Source organism: Phalaenopsis equestris, unplaced genomic scaffold, assembly GCF_001263595.1.
Source record: "Phalaenopsis equestris unplaced genomic scaffold, ASM126359v1 Scaffold000002, whole genome shotgun sequence".
NCBI classification, from domain to species: domain Eukaryota; kingdom Viridiplantae; phylum Streptophyta; class Magnoliopsida; order Asparagales; family Orchidaceae; genus Phalaenopsis; species Phalaenopsis equestris.
In genome coordinates this window covers 54,490,358-54,503,813 of record NW_018164444.1, presented here as the reverse complement: position 1 = coordinate 54,503,813, position 13,456 = coordinate 54,490,358, and the positions used below count along the sequence as shown (strand labels likewise).

At 33.6% G+C, this 13,456-nt stretch overlaps 1 protein-coding gene across 2 annotated transcripts in view; it reads right to left on the bottom strand.

The window, feature by feature from the left end:
• Positions 1–12,754, bottom strand: part of LOC110018108 (psbP domain-containing protein 3, chloroplastic-like) — a 35,917-nt gene extending 23,163 nt beyond the window's left edge. For both annotated transcript variants that reach the window (XM_020715350.1, XM_020715349.1), the window contains exon 1: positions 12,397–12,754. In XM_020715350.1, coding sequence (XP_020571009.1) covers positions 12,397–12,697 — 301 coding nt within the window. In that variant the 5' untranslated portion in view covers positions 12,698–12,754. The remainder of the gene's footprint in view (positions 1–12,396) is intronic.
• Between the last annotated feature and the right edge of the window lie 702 nt (positions 12,755–13,456).

Sequence of the window (13,456 nt, the reverse complement as noted above, 5' to 3'; positions counted from 1 at the left end):
TTATTTGATCGAGCCTCACCCTCAAGTCTTGTGTTTATCCCTTGGGGTAGATACAGGATTTGAGGTTAAGTGTTCTTTCATTTATACTATGGAAAATATGAGGTCAGTTTGATTTCATATTTTTCTAAAATTATATATATATATACGTAAATTAAAAAGTCCTTCCGAAGCGGGCGACGGGATTTAGATTCCGGCGACCGACAGCTTCTTACGGGCGACCCCCAAACATTTAAAAACTCTTTTTTCCCCCTTTTAAGCGCCGACAAAAAGTAAACAGAAAATCTAGGATGTGGAAAGGCTATTCTCCAAGCTTTAACAACCAATTTTATAATTATTGAGCCTGTCATCATTCCAAAATTTCAAATTTGCAAATTTCAATATGAATACATAAGGCCAATTTTTTACAACACAACAGAACTTTTTTTTTATATTAATTATAAGTTCAATACATACGAGACAACCACATAAACATCATCAGATTTTCATACAACAAAGACAATAAAAACAACACAAAGTCTTAATACAAATATGATAGGCACACCACATGGAATCACATAACACTAAAATGGAATCATCCACATAAAAACATCCTTTAAGACCACTCATGATCAGTGATGATAATTTCAATTCCACTCACCAAACAATTTCAATCGTACGAATGGTAGAAAGGAGCACGAGGAAATTCCTTAGCAAATTTATCGTCGATAAACTTGTTGGTGTTATACATAGCCACTTGAGTATCATGGAAACAAACCAAACTATTGAATTGCAGTTTCAACTGTCAATCCATATGCTTGTATTAGTGGAACAACTTTTCAAACTTTGTATGCAGAAGAGAAATCTCACCTTCAATTGAGAGATCTCACCTTCAATCTTCCATTTGTACATGAGTCGCTCCAAACTTAATGCAAGATATCCATTGAAGTATGTTTGAACATCCTTATGCACTTTCTTATCTTCAAATCTCTCACAATCATTACTCTCCATTCTCTCTAATGAAATTCCCACTCTCAAATTTCTTTAAAATACTTAGGAATGTCGAAGGGATACTTCAAATGTCGTCCTAGAGAGTTTTATATAAATGAAGAAGAAAGGAAACCAAATTTTTGGCGGTTTAAAGGAGTTATTCGAACTGTGGTGCTCTAGCACAAGATCTGGCACTATAGCACCAAACTAATATTTTCAATTCTCAAATTTCTTTCTTCCACGAGCCAAGCCAACATTTTCAATTCTCAATTTTTTTTTCTTCCACACTTCAAATCCTTTAATCTAATAATGTTTTGTGCCAATAAAATTGTACGACTCATAATCACTATATAGAACACATCATAACAATAATTCAAATACAAATCACGCCGATAAATATGGATTGTCTCCCACAAAACGCTTGATTTAACATTGTCAGCCCGACATAACCAATGTTTTAATTAGGTTTGATCCAACATTAGGATCTCTTCAAATGCAGGACCCTCTCCACTCACGTAAGCTTTTAATCTGTCCATTTACAATAATCACTCTCCCAATTTTTGGATCTTCAATATCAACAACTCCAAATGGATATGTTCTTACCACAATAAATGGTCTTGACCACCTTAATTTAAGTTTTCCTGGAAATAATTTTAATCTCGAATTATAAAACAATACTTCATGCCCAGACTCAAAATGTTTTTTTCAGAATTTTCTGATCATGCCTAAATTTCATTTTCTCCTTATAAATTTTTGCATTCTCATAATCTTCATTTCTCAATTCATCAAGCTCATTTAATTGCAGCTTCTCTCCAACATCTTTCAAATTATAATTAAATTCATTAATTGCCCAGTAAGTTTTATGTTTCAACTCAACTGACAAGTGACGTGTTTTTTCATATATGAGCTTACATGTTGTCATTCCTATAGGTGTTTCATAAGCAGTCTTATAGGCCCACAAAGTATTATCAAGTCTAGCAGACCAATCAGTCCTTCCTTTCATTTTTTCTAATATTCTTTTAACTTCTCGATTGAATACATCTGCTAAACCACTGGTCTAAGGATGATAAGCTGTAGCAATACGATGTTTAATCCCAAATTTTTTAGTTAATGTTTCAATCATTCTATTCCTGAAACGACTTCTCCCATCTGTAATGATAGCTCATGGCATTCCAAATCTTGTAAAAATATTCTATTTAAAAAATTTTGCAACGCTTTTAACATCACAGCGAGAAAAATCAACTGCTTCAATCCATTTAGAACCATAATCCACAATTATTAAAATATAAATCTTTCCAAGAAAAAGTACAAATTGTTTCATGAAATTTAATTCACAAACATCAAAGATTTCAACTTCAAAAGTAAAATTTAGAGGCATTTAATCTCTTATAGAAATATTGTCTACTCTCTATCATCGATCATATAATTTTATATAATTATTAACATCCCTTAATAAAATAGGCAATCTAGATAGTAAAATCTTAAATGCAGTTTTATCCACTCCAAAGCGTCCTTAAAAATCTAATTTATGATATTTTTGAATAATTTCTTGAGTTTCTTCTAATAGTACACATTTCAAATAATTAAGTCCATACTTTGTTTACATAAATAAGGGTTATCCCAAAAGTAAAATTTTGAATCATAAATGAACTTTTAAATTTGATGGATATCTAATTTGTAAGGTAAAATATTACTAACCTAGTTGAGTATATCAGCATACCATGAAATTTGTCATTCATTAATCTCATATAATTGTTCATCAAAAAAGTTCTCATTAATATTTAAATTTTTTTTTTATTTTCCTGTTCAAGTCTTGACAGATGATCAGCTATTTGATTATCAGTACCCTTCTTATCCACTTCTTATCCACAACTTGAAAATCAAATTCTTGAATTAGAATGACTTATCTAATTAATCGTGGTTTTGCATCGTTCTTCATCATTAAATACTTTATAGCAGAATGATCAGTATGCACAAAATATTTTGTTTCAATAAGATAATATCTGAATTCATCAAAAGCAAACACTATAACTAATAATTCATTCTCAGTAGTAGTGTAATTGATTTAAGCTTCATTAACGGTTTTACTAGCATAGTATATCACTTGAACATTTTGTCATATATTTGTCCTAAAACAGCCCCTATAGCATAATCACTAGCATCACACATTAATTCAAAAGGTTTTGATAATATCTGAATTCATCAAAAAGAAACACTATAACTAATAATTCATTCTCAGTGATAGTGTAATTGATTTGAGTTTCATTAACGGTCTTACTAGCATAGTATATCACTTGAACGTTTTGTCATATCTCTGTCCTAAAACAGCCCCTATAGCATAATCACTAGCATCACACATTAATTCAAAAGGTTTTGTCCAATCAGGTGAAACAATAATAGGTTCAGTGATTAATTTCTTTTTTAATAAATTAAAGACGTAAGCATTCCTAGTTAAAATCAAAGTTAGCATCTTTTTCTAAAAGTTGACATAAAGGATTGGAAATTTTTGAAAAAAATTTAATATAATGTCTGTAGAAATCAGCATATCCTGAAAAACTTCTTCCCTTCACATTCGTAGGAGGTGGCAATTCAGCAATAACTTGAATTTTTATTGGATAAAATTTCATGTCCTTTTCAGAAATTTTATGTCCTAACATCATTCTTCCTGCAACTATAAATTGGCATTTTTCCCAATCGAGAACGAAGTTTTTTTCTTCACAGCGTCTTAGAACTCTTGTTAAATGATCTAAACATAAATTGAGAGAAGTCCCACAGACTAATAAATCATCCATAAATATTTTAATTTCTTTCTCAATTAAATCACAGAAGATTGACATCATACATTTTTGAAAGATTACAGGGGCATTACATAATCCAAATGACATTTTTCTAAAAGCAAAAGTTTAATAAGGACTAGTAAAAGTTGTTTTCTCTTGATCCTCGGGAGCAATAGGTATTTGGTGGTATTCAGAATATTCATCCAAAAAATGAAAATAATGGTGACCTGCTAATCTATCCAAGATTTAATCTAGAAATGGTAAAGAAAAATAATTTTTCCTAGTGGTGGCATTTAATTTTCTATAATCAATACAGATTCGCTATCCAGCAACTTATCTGATCGGAATTAATTCATTCATTTCATTTGCAACTTATCTGGTCGGAATTAATTCATTCATTTCATTTTCAACCACAGTCACTCCTTTCTTAGGAACAAAATGAATAGGACTAATATAAGAAATATCTGAAATTAGATAAATAATCCCAGCATCCAACACTTTAAAATTTTTTTCTTAACTACTTCTTTCATTATAGGATTCAATCTTCTTTGAGGATCAGTTCTATGCTTAAGGTTATCTTCCATTAGAATTCGGTGCATACATATTAAAGAACAACTGACACATTTAATATCAGTTAATGTTCATTCAAAGGTTTTTTTATGATTTTTTAATATTTGCAATAATTTTTTTTTGTCTGCAGTTAAATATGAGGATATAACAACTGGTAATGTAGATGAGTTTCTCAAATATGCATACTTTAAATAAGTAGGTAAGACATTCATCTCAAATTGAAGAGGTTTTTCAATAGACGGAATCAGAGGTATACTATTTTCAGTAGTGTCTAAAATTTTTTAATTTTCCTGAACATAATTTGAATCCTTAGTAATTATCTCATTTGATTCATCTTCAAAATTTCTTTCAGTCTCAGCTTCTTGTTCTTTCTCTTTTGAAATGACTTCATCTTTTTAATCCAATATGGCCTTACATCTATGTTGAAAATGATTAATGATCATATCATCAATGATATTCATTATATAACATTTTCTATCATGATATTTCATTGTTTTGAGCACATTAAATGTAAATTCCTGATCATTCACTCTCATTGTTAATTCTACCTTTTGCACATCTATCATTGTTCGTTCAGTATCAAAAATGGTATCCCAATATAATAAGAATTTATTTATCTTCTTCCATATCTAATATAACAAAATCAACAGAGAAGATAAATTTATCCATTTTAACCAGCACATCTTCTATAACCTCTTTAGGATAAATGATAGATCGATCCGCTAATTGTAGAGTTACGGTAATGGGAGAAATATCTCCTAAACCTAACCTTTTGAATATAGATGGTGGCATAAGATTAATGTTTGATTCTAAATCACATAATGTTTTTCCATAAAATTTTTCTCCAATTGCACAAGATATGGTAAAGCTACCAGGTTCTTTGAGTTTTCGAGGAAACTTTTACTGAATTATTGCATTACATTCTTCAGTAAGTGCAACAGTCTCATTATTTACAAACTCTCTTTTTATTTAAATTTTTTTCATAAATTTGACAAACTTGACATTTGTTCTAAAGCCTCAACAAAAGGGATATTAATGTAAGCTTATTGAATATTTCAAAAAATTTTGAAAATTATTGATCTAATTTTTGTTGTTTAAGTCTTTGAGGAAAAGTTGTGAGGGTTTTTCTAAATTAATCTTACTTGGAGAGTTAGGTGTTTCTACTTCCTTAAGAATAATTTCTTCAAGTCTCTCAATTTCTTCAACTTCAATCTCTTGTTGAACTTCGATATTTAATTCTTTTCCACTCTTTATTTGGACCACTTTAACTTGCTCTGGCTCTTTATTTTTGTCTTTAGGATTGATCTCTACATTACTGGGAAGTGTTCACTGAAACCTATTGTTAAATGTGTTAGCAATTTGTCCCAATTGATTCTTCATATTTCTAATAGCAGCACTTTGACTTTGTAAATGATTATTCATCTACAACATCACTTCTTCTATAGACAACTTATTCTCCTTAACTTATTGATTAAATCTAGGAAGATAGATATGTCTAAAGTTAGCATTACCCTAGTTGTTATAATTTCCCAAAGGGTTTACTTGAGCATTCCCTTATTGTTGACTTCCACCACTAGGATTGTTGTTCCAATTAAAGTTAGAATGGTTTTTCCCTATGTTGTAATAATTGGAATATGGGTTATTGGGTCTGTTGATAGCATTTATAGTTTCCAATGAAGTATAAGAATCAATCATTTATCCTAATGAATTTTCTCAACCATTTAGGGTGTTGGAGAAAAATTAATTCTAATTTGGTCTATCTTCTTAGACAATGCAGCAACTTGACATGCAATCATTGAAATGACAACATTATCATGAATACTAGTTACTTTCTTAGGATTTACCTATCAGAAGGTCACTAAAAATTATTTTTTGTCATTTCTTCAATTAATGAATAAGCTTTATAAAAGGGTTTAGACATTAATGAATCTCCAACAGCATCATCTAAAATAGATCTAAGGGATTTCACTAACCCATTATAAAAAATTTGAATGATTAGTCAGTCTGGTAAAGCATGATGTGGACACTTTCTAAAGAGTTCCTTACATCTTTCTCAAGCTCCATAAATAGACTCTCATTCATACTGAGTAAAATAAGTAATATTATTTCTGAGCTTCGCAGTTTTTTAAGGTGGAAAATACTTAACAAAAAATTTTTGAGTTAAATCTTCTCAAGTTCTAATAGATCTTGATGCTAACAAATTTAACCACATCTTAGTTTTATCCCTTAATAAAAAAGAAAAGTTTTTAAGTCTAACGGAATCATTTGATACACTATCATGTTTAAATGTAGCACACAGTTCAAAAAAACTAGCTAATGGAAATTGGGATCATCGGATGGTATTCCTCCAAATTAATTATTTTGTATTATTTGTATAATTAAAGGTTTTAGTTCAAATGAGTTAGCCTCTACAGCAGGAATTTGAATTTTTAATTGAATTTCATCTACTGCAGGGTTCGCATAATCTCTTAAAGATTTTTGTAAATTACGATGTTCATTTTTTAGCAGTTTGAATTTCAAAATTATATTTTGAGGTATTAGTCATTTCTTGAGAATTATGAAGTCTTCATTGTTTTTGAATTTTTTAATAGTTCATTCCAATACAGAATCGTAAGGCACTAAATTTTCAGACCCAAAACTACGCACAAACAATGTAAAAAAAATTGCAGAAAATACAATAGCACACCAAAAATGAAATTATATATTTTTGAATTTTTAACTTTAAAACTTTTTTTTTGAGTTTTTCTAATTTTTTCAAAAAAAATTTTTAAAAATTTTAATTTTTAAATTTACAATCCAAGTAAAGTTGTAAGTCAAAAAGTTTCGTCGCAATCCCCTGCAACGGCTTCAAAATCTTGACCCGACCTGCAATTACGTGTATTTTTAATCTTTAAAATTTTGTCAGAAAATGTCTCAAATTATATCTAGCGGCTAGTGTGAACATATATAATGATGTACAAATTATATAATAAATTTTTACATTATGGGTGCTACGCAAATATATGTATTGTTTCAAGTAATATACGAATTTCTTTAAAAACCACAGTATCGACCCCACGAAGAAAGCGGTAACTCTTAAAATCAACTTACAAAATTTCGATTTAAATTGCAAATTAAACAGATAAGAACTCTAAAATGATATGTTTACTAAAAATTACTACTAAATAATTAAAAAAATCACAACTAAATGCAACAGCTTAATAAAATATAACAGCGAGTTTGGATATAATGGAAAATTTTTCCTCTTGCAAAGAAATTTTAACCTATATAGAATTCAAATGATTTAAAACAAAATTGATGTATTGTGACAAATAGAAGCATACATTATTCTTTAGCCCCTCTCGGTGCTAGCAAAGAACATTGGCTAGCTTAAGACTGATTCCTTGACAACTCAATTCCGCATCAAAACTATCTAGTCTCTCACCTGTAGATGCCCCTAAGCCTATGTCACTATGATGGTCGAATCACAGCATCAAGGTACTAAACCTTGAGCAAAATTAACAAGAATCTAGTCTGTCACTTTAAAAATAACTAATTTTACGTCCATCAAAACTTATCTCCCTATTTATTTGCACTCCCCCTTAGGTGATCGCAATATCTCTGCCTAAAATGAAGTGTGGTATCTACTAAATAGGTTAAACCATAACCCTCCCAGGTCATTATATTTCTCAACATATTTTAATCTCACAAGTTGTCAGTTTGTAAAGTAAATGAAGATTCAGTAAAAATATCATCGCAATTTTTAAGAGTAAAAAGAAATTTTTAAATCATTCTCATCCCACAAGATTAAGTCACGTATGCAAGGAGAAAGAAAAAGAACTACTTAAAATTCATGGAGATTAAACAAAAGCAAAACATTTGTATTGAAATCAAAGTCTTACAACAAAAATTTAAACACAAATACAAAGTACTTTATGTCTTTTTATGTCTTCTCCCACTTTATGTCTTCTCCCCAAGTAAATTTCTTAAGTTTCTTTTAAGCAATCTCCAAAGTTTTTCACACTAAAACACAGTTACACTTGTACTTAAAAACAAAATTTGAAAAACCTAATTCACTATCGCCGCCCAATCAAATTTTTTAAGCTCCGAAAAGTCTCTAAATTCGGTCAAATCCTTCTCATTAAATAGAAAACTGAAAATAATCAAGGGTTGTTTTAAACACCCCTAAAAAATTCAGTACAATTTAATGGATCTTCTAGAAAGATAGTTACTGGTGCTATAGCGCTCATCTTGCTCGTATATGGCGCCAAGGGATGGCGCTATAGCGCCACACAAAAATCTTCAATTTTGCTTTATTTTGCTGTCATTTTCACTAAATGTCAATTTCATATACCTGAAACTAAAAACATGCAAAAATACATTCCTTTAAAGAGCAATATCATCAAAAATGTACATAAAATGCTTATAAAATATGCACTACAAACAGGTTATTTTTAGGTGGATCAGTGGCCACCCTTAGATTGGTCTCTGACCTCAAGCCTGCTTCGTCCGGACGCACGTTTTGGCTAGGACCTTGCTCCTCTCGATGCAGAGACAGGAGAGGATCGACTGACTTTTTCCTCTCAACAAGGCTAAAAAAGCCTGATGCGTCGGATTGGGGGTCCTCTTCAGCACCAATCGAATCATTGTCGGAGATAGACATGACATCAAATTACAGAACATTAGGGGTCGCAACATCACCGCTCCCAACGTCAGTGGTTTCCTGTCGGAAAGCAAAACTTTCTCTCAATCAAAGTTAGCTCACCAATTGAAATTCGTTGGATTACAATGGTTCTTTCGGAGGTAGAAATAAGGAGCTCCAAACCTGGGATCTTCTTCGGGGGCGCCTTCTCACCCTCCAGTGGTTTCTTCATCATCAAATCCTCAATGGAAGCCTTGGACGCCTTATCAATTTTTTACATTACATCCGAGGCGGCCCACAACTCTCGACTCATTCGTTCGTACTTACCGGGGTTCAATACTTTGTTAACTATGTCCTCGCAAGTATATTGGATAATGGAAAGACTTTTTTCCTTCGACAAACGGCGTAAGCCCCGCATCTAGGGGGATCTTCTGTGGGTTGATAGGTTCCCAAGACGACCGAGTGAGAACCCCTAATGCATTGCTGACGTCAGGAGAAAATTGTGTTTCCAATTCTCTACCTTATTGTCCATGTCAATCAATCGAATATTTTCTATTCGAGGTAAAGTTCACAAGGCAATCTGGATCGACCCTGAAAGAAAACACATGGGAGAATAGCTCCCTTTACCAAGGAATCTCTATTCAACGACAATAAATGACATAGGTCATCACCGCCGCCATGTAGTTTGCCTTGAGTTGGGCCGAAATAACACAATAATGATTCAAAATGGCCCGAAACTCTTGATAGAGGGGAAGATAAAGCCCCTGAATGAACTAGTCACGTTACAACACAAGCCACCCCCCATAATCGTCGGTCGTTTGGTCGTTCAAGCTCGGAACCTCCAACACTATGTCGTCCTCATTTCGCCTCTGAAGTCTCGAAACCTCATCCAAAGATAGCATTGAGCACTCCGACGCACGCACTTTCCCGAACTCATGGGGCGAGATTTGGAAAGAATAAGGAGCGGCTTATCAGGGGAACGAGAGAAAGAAAGCAACCATGAAGAACAAGAAGAATAAAGTGAAATCGGGGAAGGTCGCCAATCCTAAATATAAGTTACAAAAGAAAGCTGAAGCGCTGCAAACCGTACCTTGGGAATGTTAATCCCGCATCACATCACAAAAAAAGAAGAGAAGAGAGAGAAGAAAAATTAATTAAAATATTCACACAAGCAAAAGGCACGCAAACTAAGAAACAAAACTTAAATTCATCGAAATAAGAAAAACTTTACAACCGGCTTATCGACCGCCTAAGGCACGACTAGTCTTCGCTTGAACAACTCTATGTACAAGACTCGACCCCCGAACCCGAACCTGTCAACATTGTCCGCCTCGGACTAAAACCTTAAAATCAAGCAAGCCTCTCGAACGTCCGTCAGATCTATACGCAAACGCACGGTCTCTGGGTCCTGTGGTCCACCGCATCAACCTTAACGTCAAAATGTTCCGCCGACAGCTTCTCAGAAATGGCATCCAGCTGCGCTTTCAGCTCGTGTATATTGGCCTCCCGACGGGCCTCGGCTTCCCTTTGAGCTTCAGGCTAGCGGGCAAAGAAGTCCGCCATTTTGTCCATACAGCAAACCACAGAGTCAGTTGACTCCCTTTTGACGGTCGCCGGTGGATTTTGCGCAACTTTCGGCGAGTTGACAACCAAACCTCGACGGCCTCAAGCAAATCAGAAACAAGAATCGGATCGGCTGCATAAGAAGAAAGAAGTCACAAGAAAATGCAACCATTTTGACCAGGTGAATCAACAGTCGAACACCTCCTACCAGGGAGTCGATCCACCTCAGACAGGACCAAAGATGAGAAACTCTCACCAAGCATGGGTGACGCGCCATCAGCTCTCATCTTCCCAATCTGAGAGGGACTGGCGGCGCCCTTATCTTTACGCAGCGTGTCTTCAAGAGCCCGCCGGGCATCTCTCTCCGTCGTCCACCAAGACAGGCTAGAGTCCTGGCAGGTGTAGTTACTGAGTCCTTGTCGGGCTTGCGACGTGACAAAGAAGCATCATTGGACAACTCGCTCTCCTCGTCACCGTTGCTTTTGCCTGATGGCCCATTTTTTATGGCTAGCTACTTCACCCTTCTCTTCTTAGCAGGTTTGCCTCACTCAGTATGTCTTCCTAGCTCGCCAATCAAATTGTCCTCACAAGGAAGACCCTTAGCAAAGACTTTCAAAGGACGGATTTTCTCAATCGTCAATCTGAAAGCCTTCATCATCCGATGGCTCATTGGGATTACTCCTCTTGTCACTTGCCATCAGAGCACCTTCACATAGAACGACTAAAATGCTAAACAAGAAATAAAGGCTAATGCAACCTATTTAAAGGGAGATGCACCAAAATCCAAGAAGTTTAATTATTACATGTTTATTTCGAGAATTAATGTAGCATTTAATGCAGTGTTTAACTTTCTTGTTTTTGTCACAGTTTTCATTTTCAAGAACATAATAATAAAGTTGGGGAACTAGAAATGTGTGACAAGGTCATGTCAGCGTAAATCCCAAAGCAGAACATGAGCATGTGACAAATGGAGTGGGCCACCGCGGTCAAAGTATTCAAAGAATAGATAATAGAATAATCTTATTTGCCTAGGGAGGAACCGAAGCAGAGACATGGAGGAACCCCAAAGGCCTCGTTTAGCTATTCATCTGCTCAGTCCACCGACCAATGCAATATCAGGACGAAAGATATCCACTAAGCGAGTCATTCGGGGTCAGCCGGTCACCGAGCGAATAAGAAAGGCGAACTAGAGGTTGGCCTTAATGTTGACATAAACAAGTTCAACTGGGACCTTAAGGCTGTCTCCATGTGGTTCGGCCCATCGAGGCCGAACGAGCGAGCTTGGGAGTGGCAAACAAAGATCGTCTATGTTGACCAGTCATCTATTCATTGGCATACTTAATGTATTATTCAAATGACTTACATGCCCCTAGACTTGCTTTTATAGGAAAATGGCCTAAGGGTAGTTATGTATTGAAGGTATCTCATATACCTATAGATAATAGGACCTTTCATGAGGAAAAAAGAGACTAGATACTCATATTTTTCCACTGTTCATCTCTTCTTCTCATTATATTGCGTGCTCTATTTATTGGGCATGATTTCCCGAACATTTTTTGGTTCAGCAATATATGTTGGCTTGAATCCTATCTAAATCGTGCAAATATGCATACCTTAATCTCCATATTTTCCAGTTTTATGCTAATTCATGGATTTATTAAATCTGAGAAAAATAATATTTTAAGAGATTTACACCACTTCACCATACCTCTAATTATTACTCATTGAGATTCTAAATCTCAAAAAATACATGTCAAAGAATTTACTAAAATTTAATCAGATTTAACAATGATAATAAAAAATAATTTCAGGCCTTCAGGATTTCCTGAATCCCAGTTGAATTAAAAATCTACTTGTAGACACAGCCGAGTGTAAAGGATAAATAAGCACAAAGCATACCGGGCTCTGCCAGAGATCCCAAGGCAAGGAAGGGAAAAGAGGCAGCAGAAAGAAGCATGGCAACGACCGCATCCCTTCTAATGAACCCTGATCGACTTAACGAAGCTAAGGCCTTCGAATGTGAACGGAAGTGATCAAGAGAAAATTCGTTTCGACTTGTTGGAATAGACTTAAGATGTTGCGAATCGCAATCGATTAATGCTGAGGAGAAGAGAAACAAGGGAACTTTATGAATTTTAGGGTTTGGACGTTTGGGAGCTTTCGACGTTGGAGCGGGCAGGGCAAGAGAAACGGACGCCATACCTTTGGGATTGGTCTCGGGTGTCGAAGAATTCGAGTTGTTTATGCAAAACTACAATTTCCCGTTACATTACATAAATAGGACACAATTTTTTTATATTGACCGGCAGGATCTTCACATTTATATATAATATTAAAATTCTTAAAATCACCTCTAAAAAAAATCATTAATGTTTATTTTTAAGAAAATATTTGTATATGTAGCACTCAATTTTTATATGTTATTTATCTCACATTCAAACTTTGATTTTTATATTCTAAGCACCCTAACTTATGTACGAAGAGGTGAATTACACAATTTCCATCTTTTCATATATTAGAATTGATGTTTCAGGTGTAAAAATCAAAATTTGGATATGAGATAAATAAATACATAAAAACTTACATCAAAATACTATAAAGATAAATATCAAACTTTAAGTATAATATATGTAAATACATAATAATTATATGATATGTATGTAAATTTTATTTCTTTTCTTAACAAATTTCATCTGGAATTCAATTGGCTCTTGTAAATACAACAATTTTTTTGGCTGGGTTGACTATAAATTTCAATAAAATAAATTTAAAAAATTTGTAAGCACAAACTATATCAAAATATGTGCTACTAACATAAGTACATTTTACTTATTTATATGTTGCTCTAATACATAGAATATAAGTTGGTTCACTTATGTTAATAATATTTAATTCTTATTTAGATATATGTATGTATAACAACCTTTTTTAAATTGATAATGCATATATATATATATCC